Source organism: Triturus cristatus, chromosome 5_2 (assembly GCF_964204655.1).
Source record: "Triturus cristatus chromosome 5_2, aTriCri1.1, whole genome shotgun sequence".
Taxonomy (NCBI): Eukaryota; Metazoa; Chordata; class Amphibia; order Caudata; family Salamandridae; genus Triturus; species Triturus cristatus.
Window position 1 is genome coordinate 803,899,464 of NC_140588.1, and position 16,304 is coordinate 803,915,767.

Sequence of the window (16,304 nt, forward strand, 5' to 3'; positions counted from 1 at the left end):
TTTAAAATCCAACGTAATGGTAAAATGGCATTTTATATTACTATTTTAAAAATTACACTTTTAGAAAGTTGTATTTTCCTGTCTAAGCTTAATGTGATTTTCTGTCTGTGTCCAGGTCATCTGACTGATAATAGCTCTCATGAGGTGTTATGTGTATTGCTCCCAGACAGTGGACAATAGGCTTGGGTGGGGAGAGGTGTTTTTATCCCTCATGCAGAATGGCCTGGGGGATTTTGCTAGCCCTTCCTGAACTTTAATAAGTGTCTACCCCATCACTGGCAGATGTAGCTCACACCAAGGCCTGCCTCCCTTTGCCTTTCAAGTCTGCTTGGCTCCAAGCCTGGGTGGATGTAGGCTGTCCCAGAACTGGTTTAGATTGACCAAAAATATTGGTTTCCCCATTATCATAGCCACACCTCTGGGTGGGTACAGGGAGCTCTGACTAGGAGAGGAAAGGTTCTGATAGTTGGGTTTGTGAAGAAAGTGGCACTGTGGGATAGCTTACAGTAAAACACACAGGAAATGCTGCAAAGGTGGGTAGGGTCGCCCGAGAACTTTTACCCCATTGGTCAGGGAAGAACCAGGTGTTTCCCTCACCCACAGGGTGTCACTGCCCATAATTGTGGCATCCCCCAGTACCCCACTTACTTCTTGGACCTCTGACGATCAGAAGAAGGACTGCACTGATGTCTCAATCTGGAAGGAAGACTAGAACTGCCTGCCTTGAATGAAACCAGGACACCATAAGAGACTCCCCAGGCCAGTTGGCTGACCTCCTGTTTGAGCTACTGGGACACAGTAAGCTGCGGGAGGCATTTTCCTGCAACTGCTCAGCTGACCAGTTCCAACTGGGCCAGCCCTGGACCTTGCTGCTGGACTCCGCTGGAGTGATACTCTGGAAGTGCTGTCCCCAAAGTCCTGGACACTGGGCTGGTGTCAAAGTGTACTCCTCCTAATGTTTCCTGAAACCTGGGACTTAGATACTTTTTGCCAACTTTTTGCTCTTAGAAGCAACAGGGGACCTGGACCAAGCTGCCAAGCCGATCTGACGAAGGTTCATCTCCACTAGGACAAAGATTGAAGTTGCTCCCACTATGTTCTTCTCTTCAGCAGCCAATTTAATCCAGCAGGACTTCGCAGAGAAGGTATCTGGCCTTGTGGAGCCCTTGTCTGCTACAGCCTGCAGCCTTGCCACACAGGAAGAATCTGAGCTCTAAAAATGTGACTAAGCTGAAGGTAGAAAGCTTCACCAGGCGATCGCACAAAAAGTATCCGGTCGGCAAGGGACCTTCCCTGGCGCAAACTTTTAATTTCTCCCACTCTTAGCTTTCCTGTGAAATGAAAATGGCTTCACAGAGACATCATCCTGCAGCAATCCAACAATCTGGAGCCCTCTTTGGCCACAGCCTGCTGGTTTGCCTCACTGAGTATTTGTGACTCCCATCCTAGAGACTTAGTCTGAAGGTAAAGCTTTCAACCCGGTCTAGCACGAAAAGATAACTGAAGTAGGCACTTTTTATGCTATATATATCCTTAAACTTTAAAATTCATGTCACCCAGTTCTACTGATTGGATTTCTGTTGTTTTAATGTTGTTTTATTTATTCAATTATCCTCTATTTTTCAAAATAGGTTCAGGATTTTTCTTCTGTTGTGCTTCTACTTTGTTCCAAGCTATCAGAGGCTTAAGCAACAGTTTATTTGGTGACTTTTTTGGTCGACTCTGACAAGGATTGTAATGATAAAAGTGGGTTCTCACCCCTTTCAACAAATAATCCAGTTTCTTACACCATTCTGGTTAAGATATATCTCACACCAACTGCACCACTACTGCTAGATACAGCGATATTTCTGATCTTACCATCCCACCTACGTCGACAATTGTGTTTGATAATGGTATCGCTTGATCATGAGTCCACTAATAGAATATCTTACAAATAGTCATCAACTACCTTTCCCTTGAGGCTTTTGATTGCTGTTCTTCAACCTCATCTGATGAAATATACAATACTTACCACACAGATGCATCTATACCCCCTTCTTCAACATAAATTACTCCACTCCGTTGTGCGCTACCACTCTTGATGGTTCATTTACAAGTGCATCTGGTATAATGACAGATGATTTTGCTGCTTTTCGTACAAATGCCTTTGCTCGCTTGGCACTCTTTAACTTCTGTTGTATGGTTGATTGATCTGTAAGCTAATGCCTACTCCTTCTATTTTGACATTCTACGTCCATTCGACAAACTGCCACTCATGTCTATGTGTCGCTGACCCCACTATTTGGTAGTCTTCCTCAACTTTATGACCAACTATTCTTACTTCACTTTAGTTTTTAAATCAGACCTATACACTACCTTGCCACCTCCTGGCTATGGATAAACTAACTACTGATGGAGGGCTCTGGGATTGCCATTGCTTACCTTGAATATTACAACACATTTGCTTAACATTTGTAACCTCCTCAGTCTTGCCACATAGTTGTTAAGCAATTTTACTATATTCAAATAAAACGTTTAAATGTTTGAGACTCTTATACAAACTAATATTATCCTCAGCACAGCCACCCTCTAGATCTGACAATGTCCCTAAAGTGTCTCAGTCCTTAAACCATGCAGCACAAGTCGATGTGTCTCACCCAACAGAGTAACGCTCCCTGTTGATGCTAGTTAGCATTAATTATGAAGTTGACAGTTCATGACCCTCAGGAAACACAATGTTCTTCCTGATGTGGCAGAAAGCACAGGGCTGTGACATCAGTGCCATGTGCAGTCTTTTCCTAAGCACTTTCTTATAACTTTTTTCCAATTTGGAGATGGTTGGCAAACGTATACAAAAGCGTTTTATTATTCAAATGTTTCAACACAGCAAACTAAACTAATGAAAGTAGCTGCCACACTCAACTTCTCACACAAACAATGTGGAACCAATCTTGTATGATACACGAGCAATAGTGCAATAGATTTCTTGGCACTAAGAAGGACAAATAAAAAAGAAGTCTTCACGGCCATAAAATATCCTAACCAAGAAAAGTATCGGAACGGGAGGCAGCACAATAAATTAAACAAATATGTTGTGCGTCCATCATCCTTCAAATTTCTTGAACCAAAGGCACAATATTCTGCTAGTGGAAATTTGCATAAGATTTCCCCCTCTCTACTCAAAATTTCTCATCAAAACAGCACTAAACAAATGACATAAACAGAGGAATTTGCACAGGTTAGCACATTAATGCCAGATCTATTGGCTTTAAAAATGCTTGTTGTTAGTGGCCACTGCAGAATCCAGATTTGCGGAGATCAGAGTGCAGCAGAGGCCAAACTTTTTGGTGGAAGCAACCATTCACTTCACTTCTACCAATGCCAAATAATACAATACTGCAGTATCTTCTTTTAACTAAGTCTATGTGTAGTTCATGCACAACAGATGATAGTAGCTCCTCGATTAAAGTAATGAGGAAGCCCAAGTACTATAAATGCAGCATTTCTTGTATGAAATCCAACAACAACAAGGTGATGGATGGAATACTTGAATTAATCTCAACCATTGGCAACCATTGGGCCACATTCCATTTCGTCGTTTCTCGAGCACCATGGCACTCTAGACAAAGGCCCACCTTTTGCAAATTAGTACCAACCCTTCTCCTCAGGGGAACAGTCTGTCTCAAATTGCCAGGCAAGACCCCCTCCAGAAGGGACCACAAGCAACCCCAATCCAGTTTCGTCCTATTTAGGTCTCATCAGTGAGATATAGGTTGAGTCTTATAGTGAACACAGGACCCACATGTAGGCATACCCATTGGCCTTAGGGCATAAGCTGCAACAACAGCAAGGCGATTGATGGAATGCTTGAATTAATATAAGCCAATAGCAATCGCTCAGGCCACATTCTAGTCCACCGCTTCTCGCCCTCACCGTGCCACTCTAGAAAAAACCCTGCCGTATGCAATTCAGTACTGCTCTGCTCCTCATAGGAATAGTTTGTACCGAACTGCTAGATAAGACAACCCTCCAGAAGGGACCACAAGCAACCCTAGACTGGTGTTGACCTACATAGGTCTCATCAATGAGGTACAGCTTGAGTCCTATGACATAGTGGGAATGGGACCCACATCCCACTTGGGGCATAAACTGGAACAATATCAAGGACTGGGATGTGGCCCTGAGTAATTACCAGTGTCTTAGAATAATTCAAGCATACACTCCATTCCTTTTTTGCGTACTTCATCGGGGAGCCCTAAGTGCGATGGGTATGCCCAGATGTGGGCCCCTTGCACACTGTCTTACTGGAACTAAGGTATGCCCAAACGATGAACCCTAATAAGAGTGAAAGCAGTCTTGGGTTGTTTTTGTTCAGGTTTAGAGAGCACTTGGCCTGGCAGTTCGGGCTGGACTGTTCCTATTGGAGCAGGGTCAAAACTGATTTTTATATGGCTGGGTCTAAACTGAGGTTGCATGGTGCTCAAAATAACATTGGCTAGGATGTGGCTCCGCGTATTTACCAGCCACTGAGATTAATTCAAGCATTCCATCCATCACTTTTTTGTGTAAACTTCAGTATTGCTGGTAAGAGAAGTCCATTATGTCTCCAGCCAATGACCAGACTGGTTCATCTTATTGTTCACGCTGTTCGTTGTACTTTCTGTCGAGCTTTGTCAATCTGACAAGAATCTCATCTGAAAGCGAATGCCACAGCTTGTGAGCAAAACCACAACAAGTAAGATTGAGCGCCTCATCTCGGAGCAGGAAAATTCCACAAACATTTCTGGTTTCGTTATATGACTGTGATGCCTTTGCACGAATGAATCTTTTGAGCTGCACGAGAACCAGTGGCCCGGTCAAGCTGCGCATGTATTTTTATAGATGTAAAAGTTATTGGAAGTGGGAGGCGCTCCTAGCTGGCAGGCGCGCGCGGTGAGCGTCTGAGGCCCGGTCTGCGCGTCCTCTGTGTTTTTGTCGGAGGTCGGTCGGGTGAAGTGAAATGTCAGCTCAAGAAACGAGTGGAAAATATGCAGTGGAAGCAGCTACAAGGAAAATGCAATTACGAAGTCACTCAAGGACAACTTGGTGGCCGTTGTGAAATACTTTTTTATATAACGTAAAGGTATTTCCAAAAGAATGTTTCAGCATTTCTCTAGCAGTCTAGATCATGGCCTACTCACATAGTTGAAATTAATGAGTGATATATATGTAAATTATGCTTAGGAATTATTTGTGCATACATGTATGTACACTACACTAGATGACGATGCGCTAAACCAAAAGATGTGGGGGCATATCAACAATAACCGGCGATAATTATCGCTAAGCGCACTTAGCGCTAGGATAATTATCGCCGGCTAGCGTGGATTTTTATCGCTGAGATAGAGTGCTATTAGCAACGCTTATCTCAAAAGCGATAAAAATCCTAGCGCTAACTGCCTAACGTGAGATTATCGCTGGAAACCCAGCGATAATCTCACGAAATGGGGCGTTAACTTGTTGATAGGGACTCACAAACTTAGCCATGATATCCTCCTTCCATAGAATATCATGGCTAAGTCAGTCCTGAAGCAGGCGTAAGGAAAGTAGCGATAACAGGGGTTATCGCTACTTTTCTTGCCGCCATGCTTCATAGCGTGGGGCTTGATGATAGGAGAAATGTCGCTTAGCGACATTTCTCCTGTCATGTCAGGTCAGGAACAGCCACTATGCATCTCATTAGAGATGCAAAGCTGGGCGTTAAGATTTCGTACGCTAAAGCAAGGTTTCACGCGTTAGCGTGACCTTGCTAATTAGGCGATAAAATTATCGCCGCTTTTTGGCCGAAAACGGCCGCAAAAGCAGCGATAATTTTCTATCGCCTCGTTGTTGATTTGCCTCGTGGGAATGTAAGAGAAGACATACAGAATATGTCGGGTTATTAGTGTTACAGTCAGCGCTCTAGCGTTTGCCGCTAGAGCGCCCTTGTCACCCACGACGTGCGTACGCCACGACGGTGGCGTACGCGCGAAGAATAAATAAAGGGGGCGTGCCCCGTTTGGGCATTCGCGCACCGACACAGCAAGCTGGTGTGGTCTCCGTTATTTAGCGCTGCTGCTGCCAGGCCCGCGCTGCACGACCACGTAACACTGGCGACGAGGCGGCCGGACCTGCCGCGTGACCCAGTGACAGCGCCACCTCCCGCTGAGCGCATCGCGGCAGCCCCGCAGCCCCGCGATCGCGCACCTGATTCTACTGGACCCCCCTCGAGCCTGCCCTGCGGCCGCACCAGCTGTCACAGCACTGCCAAGGCCTGCTCCTCGAGGTGAGCACGTGTGCACCAACCACGGCCTACAATACTTAGCGGATGAAGATTCCCACCCTCCAGCCCTGCCTCAGGCCTGCATCCTCACGCCACTGATTTTAACCAGGCTCACGTGCCAGCCATTGCCTGGGGCCCCGGCTGTGCTGCCCGTCGTCCGGCGTTGGTACACCCAATCCACCGCCCGGAGCCACCCTCCACTGCAGTGCCATGGGAGATGACAACCCCCCGCCGCCTAACCACCCATTCCACCGGCCTACAGGCGTCCTGCCACCCTTCAGTGAGACTGCTGACCCTGCGACAGCCGCACCGCGCTGGCAGACGTGGATTGGGCGGCTAAACAACTATTTCATCGGCTCCAGGGAGACGGATGGCGCGGTGAAGCGGTCACTCCTTCTTCACTACGCGGGGGAGGAGGTCTACCTGCTATTCAAGCACCTCCCTAACACTGGCGGCGCAGACGACTACGACGCGGCCGTGACGGCCCTCAACATGCACTTTGACCCCCAGATGAATCCGGATTTCGAGGTATTCAAAATGCGTCAGGCAAAGCAAAAAGAAGGGGAGTCGGTGGACGCATTTCATGCACGGCTGAGGGTGCTTGCAGACACCCACCTGGTCGGCGACCGCGCGAAGGAGGAAATCAGAGCGCAGCTCATCTACGGCATCCGTAGTAAGAAGTTGCGGAGCCTCATCCTCCGCCAACCGAACATTCCAATGGCTGACATCCTGGTGCTAGCCCGCTCCCACGATCTATCCGACGCGCGGGCGGAAGAGATGGAACAAGCACTCACGCGAGGCGCGGGGCCAAGCGTGACCATCAAAACGGAGCGCGCAGACGCAGTGCGGACGCACGAGAAGAAACGCAGACCAGCAGCTAGACTACTGCGGGTATGAAGAACATCAAGGGAAAACCTACCCAGCGAAAGGGAAGACGTGCACCAACTGTGGCACACTGAACCATTTCTCCTCCGTCTGCAGGAAGCGCGCCACAAGGAAGGATGCTCGAGGGAAGAGGCCCACAAGAGGCATGGTGAGGCAACTATCCCAACTATCCCTCTCCTCCAGAACCGACACAGGGCCTCGACACACGCAAGCCCTACAAGAAGACGACTCGGAGTCCGACGACGAAGAAGAGACATACGTGGTCTCGTTCACCAGGGCCTTAAAAAGCACGAGACGTCCTCAGCCTCGGTGCGACATCATGGTCGCTGGATCAAAGGTGAACGCCGTGATCGACACGGGAGCATCCGTCACTGTTATGGGAGTGCAGCAGTACAACCGCCTCCGACCAAAGCCAGAACTCAAAACCTCGAAGGCCCGGATCTATGCCTACGGCAGCGATGTTCCTTTGCCCCTCCTTGGGAAAATGACAGTGCCGGTGGGGACGGAGGATGCCGAAATCACCATTGAGGTGCATATCATCAATCAAGAGGTAGACACCCTCCTGAGTGGGCATGCCGCTGAAGACCTGGGGCTCCTGATGTTCCTCCGGAAAGTTCAAGACACGCAAACGGCCGACCTTCTGGATCAGTTCCCCGAACTATTCACCGGCCTAGGGAACATCAAACGCCCACCGGTCAAACTCGACATCGACCGCTCCGTCACGCCCACAGCCCTGAAGCACAGGCGAATTCCGTTCTGTCTACGGCCTCTGGTAGAGGAAGAACTCAAGAAACTCGAAGAACAAGGGGTCATAGAGACAGTCACCGGCCCCACTCCGTGGGTGTCCCCGATGGTAATCGCGGAAAAACCTCGTCAACCAGGCAAGATCCAGGTGTGTATCGATATGAGGCTCCCCAACAAAGCCATCAAGAGGGAGAGGCACATCACGCCTACCATGGATGACATCATTGCAGACCTTAACGGCGCGCGGTGGTTCTCCAAATTGGACCTAAACGCAGGCTACCACCAGCTAACGTTGGCCAAGGAGAGTAGGTACATCACCACTTTCAGCACACACCTAGGACTGAGACGATACCGGAGACTCAACTTCGGGATATCGTCAGCGGCGGAGATCTTCCAGAACACTATCAGAGACATCTTACAAGGCCTGCCTGGGGTCATGAATGTGAGTGATGACATCCTGATTCACTCTACAACCGTAGACGAACACTATCGGCGGGTCAGAGCCACACTGACACGCCTCAGAGAGTACGGAGTTACACTTCACAAAGACAAGTGCCAGCTGTTTCAGCAGCGGATAGAGTTCTTCGGATACACGTTTACAAACGACGGCATCCAAGTGGACCCCCGGAAATCCCAAGCCATCAAGGACGCTCCTGCACCCACATCCGCCGCAGAGGTGCACAGCTTTCTGGGGATGGCCACGTACTGTGGAAGGTTCATTCCGAACCTAGCAACGATTTCAGAGCCACTCCGACAACTCACGAAAAAGGACGCCCCATGGCAATGGGGGCCCCAAGAAGATTCGGCGTTCCAATCCGTCAAGACAGCGCTCCTCGACCAGACCACCTTAGTATATTTCGACCCGGCAAGGAAGACAGAGCTGATAGTTGACGCCAGCCCAGTAGGACTTGGGGCAGTCCTCACCCAAGAGCAAGAACCAGGCCGGTGGGCCACGTTGGCCTACGCAAGCAAGGCCCTCACAGCGACCGAACGGAGATATTCCCAGATTGAGCGGGAGGCACTAGCCATAAGATGGGGCTGTCGACATTTCCACCTGTACGAATGTGGACATCCGTTCACGGTCGTGACGGACCATCAACCGCTGGTACCCCTGTTCAGAGGAACAGCTCCACACCCCCCGCGGCGAATAGAACGGTGGGCCATCGGACTGCAACAGTACCACATGGACATAACGTACCGGCCTGGCGCCAAGAACCCAGCCGATTTCCTGTCCAGGCACCCGGGCCATCGCGAACACATCCCGGCGGGGACAAACGGAGGAAGACGATGCCGAAGCACACCTCGATTTCATCGCGGCACTAACATGCCCACAAGTACTGACGTTACAGGAGATTATGCAAGCCGCGGAACAAGACCCCGTGATGACCAAGACCAAGGAAGCCCTACAGCGAGGGTCGTGGGCCAACTTCCTACAGTCTGCCAACACGTGGACACAGGAAGAAAGGGCGGACCTGCAGCAGATCTGGCGAGTACGGAACGAGCTCAGCACCACCAGAGACGGAATAGTCCTGAGAGGAGCCAGGATCGTCGTGCCAACAGTGCAGCGCCGTCAAGCCACCCTTCTTGCCCACAAGGGACATCAAGGGACGGAGAAAATGAAGGCCAGGATGCGAGAAAAGGTGTGGTTCCCAGGACTGGACGTCCTGGTGGGTGATATCGTAAGGAGCTGTCCAGCGTGTCAGATGACTAGCGTACCGGAACATCCAGCCCCCATCGCAACTGAAGAGCCAGGAAGACACCCCTGGGACAAAATCAGCGTTGACTTTGGGACCCTCCCCGATGGAAGAGTAACGCTAGTAGTGATGGACAATTTCTCCAAGTACCCCCTGGTGGAGGCGCTGCCATCCACCGCGTTCACATTTGTAGGGCCAGCACTGGAAAAGATATTCCACATGTTCGGACGCCCGTCGGAACTAAAAAGTGACAATGGGCCGCCGTTTCAAGGCCACGAGTTTAAGGAGTTCCTCGCCCTCCAAGGAATACGACACCGGCGGATCACCCCACAGTGGCCTCAGGCAAACGGCGAGGTCGAACGCTTTATGAGGACACTGAACAAGATCCTCCGCATTGCCAGTGCCGAGCAGCTGGACCCTGAGCAAGAAGTTCAGCGCTTTCTCGGAGAGTATCGAAGCACACCCCACTGCTCCACCAAGCAAGCCCCCTGGGCCCTCATGCTGAAGGGGACCCGCCGGGATGGTCTACCCACAGACCCAGGATGAGCCCCCCCACCATTTGAGGCGGAACAAGCGCTGCGACGACGAGCACACCGAAACCAGCAAGTGAGCCGGGCGAGAGGGTGTCGGGAGCGCGCCCTTGGGCCGGGGGACAATGTCCTCATCAGGGACCGACGACCGGGGGGAAAGTTCAAGCCACGATACGAGCCGGGAAGTTGGACGGTAGAACGCCGCCGGGGGACAATGGTCACGGCTCGCCGGGGAAACGAATCAGCCACCCGAAACATCTCGTGGTTCAAACGCATCCCCACAGCCACAAGACACCGACTAGAGTCCGGGGGAGAGGAAGAGGAGGACGTCCGGGCCCCCGTGAGAGAACAATCACCACCGCCCGACCAGCCCGAAGAGACGGCAGCCCGGGGCGGGCCCAGCTCCGAAGCTGAGGAGGCGGAACGTGACGGCCCGGCGACTACCAACACCCGAGCGACGGCCAGGTATGAGCTGCGACGGAACCCTCCGCCAAGCAGCCGTCTCAAAGACTTTGCCTGCCAAGTAAGTGACTGAAAAGAGGGACTCCTGGTCCAAGTTTCATTATCTAAGTTGGATAGGGATGTTACAGTCAGCGCTCTAGCGTTTGCCGCTAGTGCGCCCTTGTCACCCACGACGTGCGTACGCCACGACGGTGGCGTACGCGCGAAGGATAAATAAAGGGGGCGTGCCCCGTTTGGGCATTCGCGCACCGACACAGCAAGCTGGTGTGGTCTCCGTCATTTAGCGCTGCTGCCGCCAGGCCTGCGCTGCACGGCCGCGTAACAATTAGAGGTCAAATACTCTCCTTAAAACAACAGGATCGAGATTGTGTTTACTTACAAACCAAAAAGGAAGACTAAAGCAGCGAGGCCTAAAACACTGTTTAAAATATACAGACGCACTCTTAAAAAGGTTTAAACTGAATCCTAGCAAAAACTGGAAGTCAGTGCAAGTTCCCGACAGTGGGATAATAAAGGGAAATAGGTATCATTGAAAACTGCCCTTGCAGCTGCGTTTTGCACCATTTGCAATTTATTCACATTGTTTTTGGATGAGCCTACTAAAAAACATTGTCATAGTTAACGTTTGAGCCAATAATGGCTCTTGCAATGGTAGACTTATTTTTCTGCGAAGGAGGCATCTGGTTTCAAGCAAAAAATAAGATGCTAACTGGAGTTCCAGATAACATTTTCACCTGACTGCCAATAGAAAGTCACTCATCAAAAAACAACCCCAGGTTTTCACTTTTCCTTTGCTATTAATCAGGCTTGATTGTATTATACATATTTCTTTAGGTTTACAAATTTCATGAACGTCATAAAATTTGCAAAGCAAAAAAAACGCGTGGAAAACATTCCAAATCTACGCAACAAATACTTTTAGATGGTGAATTTTCTCACAAAAATAGTGTCTGCAGGAAAATTGTCACATAAGCAGGAAAAATCACTCACAGACGAAGTTGTGCAAAGTTCTCAAACTTCTCAACTTGCACAAGACATTGGGGGGCATATTATCAAGAACGGCGTTCAAATTATCGCCGCTTTAGCGGCAGGAAACTGCCGCTAAAGCGGCGATAATGGGCTTGATAATATACCCTTGAGAATTCCAATAGAAGCCCATGTTCTGGTGTCAACATGGGCTTCTATTGGAATTCTCTGTGGCATACTAACAAGCCCATTATCAGTCTCCGGCCGCTAAAGCAGCGATAATTTTAACGCCGTTCTTGAAAATATGCCCCTGGGAATTTTGCACAAGTTAACTGAAAGAATGATATTTCGGAACACCGTTAAATTTATCACTTAGCTTCATAATGTGTGTTGTACGAGCTATCCTGTCAAGGAAAAGACCGTCAGTCATGGTATTGTTACAAAGCCTGTTTACTGGACATGAAGAAGTTAGGAGCATACGTGTCTCCTGAAAAGTCTGTGGGACGTTTGCCTATTTGAGACTTTTTGTAGAAATACAAGCATTATCTCGACACACAGTAAGGAGCACATAAAGCAGCATGTGTTTGGTGATATTTGCCAGATTAAATCAGATTTTTTTTATAAAGTAGCTTAATAAAATAAGTAAATAGGCATATATTAAATCAATGCAATGCCTTAAAAAACACAATTAAATCAATGTGATCTAGACAAACGAAACAACTAAGGGCCGGCTTTACAGTCCTGAGTCAATAGTTACTCCTTCAGAATGATGCAGTATAATACTCCATCCCACTGATGGAGTAACTGCGCTCCGAATTTAGAGATGTCCCCAAAGTGAAGAAGGTGCACTGACTTTTCAGGGTCAACCACATCCAGTTCAATGTGCTATCCATAGCTCAAAATGTGTCGTTTCAACTTCATGGGGCCTTTTGAAGATCCAATCCAAGTAGCTCCTTCAAGTGTATCACGGATAGCCACAGGCTGGTTCGTAGAGAGTGAAAGCTAGTGGCCATACTGACACGAAATACAGCCCATTGTTCAAGATTGGGCTCCCTACGAATCTGAGAGATGAAGAAAAATAGTTAACATTTTGAGAAAATGTCATATCTGAACTGTTATGGAAAATATCTAGTACACACCAAGATCAATTGGCATCAGGACCTTTAAGCTGGACAACCTGCTGTCATCATCTTCTCAAGAGTTTACGGATCCCTTCCCTGATATGTACAATGTGATGCATGGCGACATGGCCTCCACATCAAGAAAGAACTTTAGTTATATGGTAATGTTCCTATGTAGACACAACGGATTACATTAGACAAGATTTGTAAGTCATCAGCATGTTGCCAGCATTTCCCAAATAGGACTTTTTAAAATTAATTTAATTTAATTAGTAAAAGCAACTGCTACACATTTTGGTGGTCAATAACCTTTACAAACTGAGCCCCCCCTTCTCAGCCAGTGGTGGAAGCATGCTGCTTTAATAACTTGGGGGCATAGCAGCAAGGGCCGGCGATAATTATCGCTCAGCGCTCTTAGCGTGAGGATAATTATCGCCGGCCAACTCTGAATTTTATCGCGGAGATAGCGTGCTATCAGCAACGCTTATCTCCAAAGCGATAAAATTCAGAGCGCAAGCTGCCAATTGTGAGATTATCGCTGGAAATACAGCGATAATCCCACAAGGTTTGGCGATAGCTTGCTGATAGGGATAGACATACTTAGCCATGATATCCACCTTACATAGAATATCATGGCTAAGTCAGAAAAATACCAGACGTAAAAAAGCAGCGTTAACCGCGGTTAGCGCTGCTTTTTTTTTATCTCTAACAGGGTTAGCGATATCCTTGATAATAGGAGAAATGTCACTTAGCGACATTTCTCCTATTATTTCACTCTGGAATGCCCCTTTGCATCTCATTAGAGATGCAAGGGGAAGCGTAGAGTAAAAGGGTGCTAACATGAGAATTTGCGTGTTAGCACCGTGTTGCTGATAGGGCGCTAGTTTTATCTCTGCTTTTTTGGCTTTTAAAGCCAAAAAAGCAGAGATAAAGCCCTTTTTGATATGCCCCTTGGAAATAAACCTCCATACTGCATATATATCTTAGTTATAGTACTTAGTTTCAATGCACATGGGGATAATGATACCGGTGGCCCAGAGGAGTATCTCACCTGAAATGGATGGTGCAAATAGTGGGCAAACGAGCCCCTTAATCCCCAACCCAATCTCTTGGATGCTTGGTTGTATGATGTAGTCTTTAAAATGTTTGGAATTTTGCAAGAAATTATTATTCTTCTTGATTGTGGGAGGATTTTGCCTGATGTAGTTGATTTGGGACTTTGGTTGTGGAAAAAGTATTTGATTCTGTTTATTCCTACATTATAATGTCTCTTTTCAGTAATTACAGTAACATAGAGCTTGTTATGATTTGTGAAACTGAATAATGCTTTTCTATTTATAGCCTTACAGTGGGCAAAGGTCGGCTCTTCAACTGTGAGCCATCTGACCTATGAGAAGGATGCCCTGAAGGTGGAAAGGCCAGGGCTTTACTATGTCTACTCTCAAGTGACCTTCTGCATCAATGGAAGCAGCACACCAGCAGCCCCCTTCGTCCACTACATGTTCTTGAAGCATCCACACGAGAGCGACAAGCTTTTACTCAGGGGCACGAGTGCACACAATGGACTAAGAACCTCTGACTGCACTCAGCAGTCTATCTATCTAGGCGGGATATTTGATTTCCAGAAGGGTGAGGCAATATTCGTGAATGTGACAGACTCAACTCACGTTCGTTACATGGCCGGGTACACCTACTTTGGCATGTTCATGATTTGAAGAACAGCGCGTGCCAACAAGTTCTATGACATGTGCGAGAAGCTTGTAGAGTCCAAAGGATGGAGAGCATCATCATCTCTTGGATAGAAATGTGTGTGTACTCATGGAAATGTCTTTCCGTTTTATCTTTGTACATTTTATAATTTATTGATCTGGAAATCCTAGTTAGACCCAGAAAATGACCTTGTTGTACTGAGACATATTTTACATATATCTGCACTTTCTTCCTTAAGCTCAGTCTCACAGCGTGCTGACTAGTCTGGAAAGTACTTTGATTGGGACATCTATTCAGATTGTATCAATGATGTAAATGACCAGCTCTCTAAGGGGACTCTAAATGCAACACATCTTTTAATGTATAATGTGGTCAGCCTTTCTAGTCTGTGCATGTTTTCTGCACTTCAGCAGATTAAAACAAGAGATGCTCTTGCTTTTTGTTACAATAGAACACTTAACAAACACAAGTGGCACATTAAAAGATCAAGCAAACCCATGCTAATTCCGATGAGGAGCTTTTGTTAGTACATGCTTGTGTATTCACTTGGTTTAAATTAAAGGGCAACTTAAAAAATGTTTATTAATAGACAGCTACCTACATACCTACCTGCCTTGTGGTGTCATGAAGGTGCAAAGATTTAACAAGAATTGTCAAAGTCAGTATGCCTCGCCCCTGAAACCTATTGGCTTTGTGAGTACTACGCTTCTAGACGTCTGCTGTAGGTGCACGCACATCTTTGAATGAATTGTATAATGCTTTAAGAAAATCCCAAAAAAGATGACCCTCGCTGATGTTAGCACATCCATGGCAGACATCTTGGAATACATTTTCTCAAAGTATAGGAAAATCCCTGCAAAGATAACTGCATACATATCCGCGGGGGCCATCTTCAAACGAATTTTCTTAGAGAGTAAGAAAACCCGCGGATATGGACAGCTATCTTAGGTTAAAAAAACAAGATGATGTTGGCAAAAAGGTGAATAGCGATTCATTGGGCTTCCACAAGACCCCCAGAGCTTAGTAAATGGAAAACGGATGTCCAAGATTGTGCACTGGCTGATGAATAGCAGATTAAAATGATCCAATAAGATGAGAAGGTGCCAGAACATTTGGCTGAATGATCAGAGACCAGAAGTTTTGGCCCACCTAAAAAACAGACTGCCTTGAGGTGGGCGGTAAAGAAGAGGAGAAAGAGTAACCGTGGTCGTTTTTATAGGCATATAAGAGCAGAATTGAAAAGTAGGAACACTCAGGAAGGGTGGAGGGGATGTTGGTTCAGGGCCCATATTGAATGCTGGCTGTAACAGAGCTTGTTTGGAGGGGGCGGGGGGCGGGGCGTAACTATTCACATGTATATACTATATTGGTGAAAACCATAAACAAAACAACAACAAAAACATACTGAGATGGTGCCCACTGACAGCAGCAGCTGGCGGTGCTCAAAGCACTAACCGGGTGGTGGGGAGAATTACCATTTTTTGGGGTGAGACAAACACAAGACTAGGGAGAAAAGCCAACGAGTCAGGAGCAGAAAACTGAGATACATTCATTCATTCATTCATAAGTGGCTGACCCAAAGCCAACTCTATGTGCATATTTTTCACAACAGGTGTTTGATATCAACAGCTAAAGCTGTCTTTAAGCAAGACCTACAAAATATTGGCTGTCACTAGGTTACCCGTAGCAACTAAAAGTGCTCCTGTTCTTTATTTTAGTTTTGTTTAACCCTGAGAGTTGGAGTCTTGGTTCACTAAATTTGACCCAGCTGAAATTACACAGTTGAAAACAATGGTTTGTAGAAGAAAAGCCCAAATTTGTACCATTGAATCTGAGGTAAAATACAGTTATCTTGTAACCTTAGCTGTCACAAACTGTCAGCCTCATGCATCAAGCCAAAATCCAGTCA

General features: G+C 47.3%; 1 protein-coding gene across 1 annotated transcript in view; it reads left to right on the plus strand.

Annotated features, from left to right (window-relative positions):
* Positions 1-14,892, plus strand: part of CD40LG (CD40 ligand) — a 117,474-nt gene extending 102,582 nt beyond the window's left edge. Inside the window, exon 5 of the mRNA XM_085607963.1 lies at positions 14,027-14,892. Coding sequence (XP_085464089.1) covers positions 14,027-14,400 — 374 coding nt within the window. The 3' untranslated portion in view covers positions 14,401-14,892. The remainder of the gene's footprint in view (positions 1-14,026) is intronic.
* Positions 14,893-16,304: the final 1,412 nt, after the last annotated feature.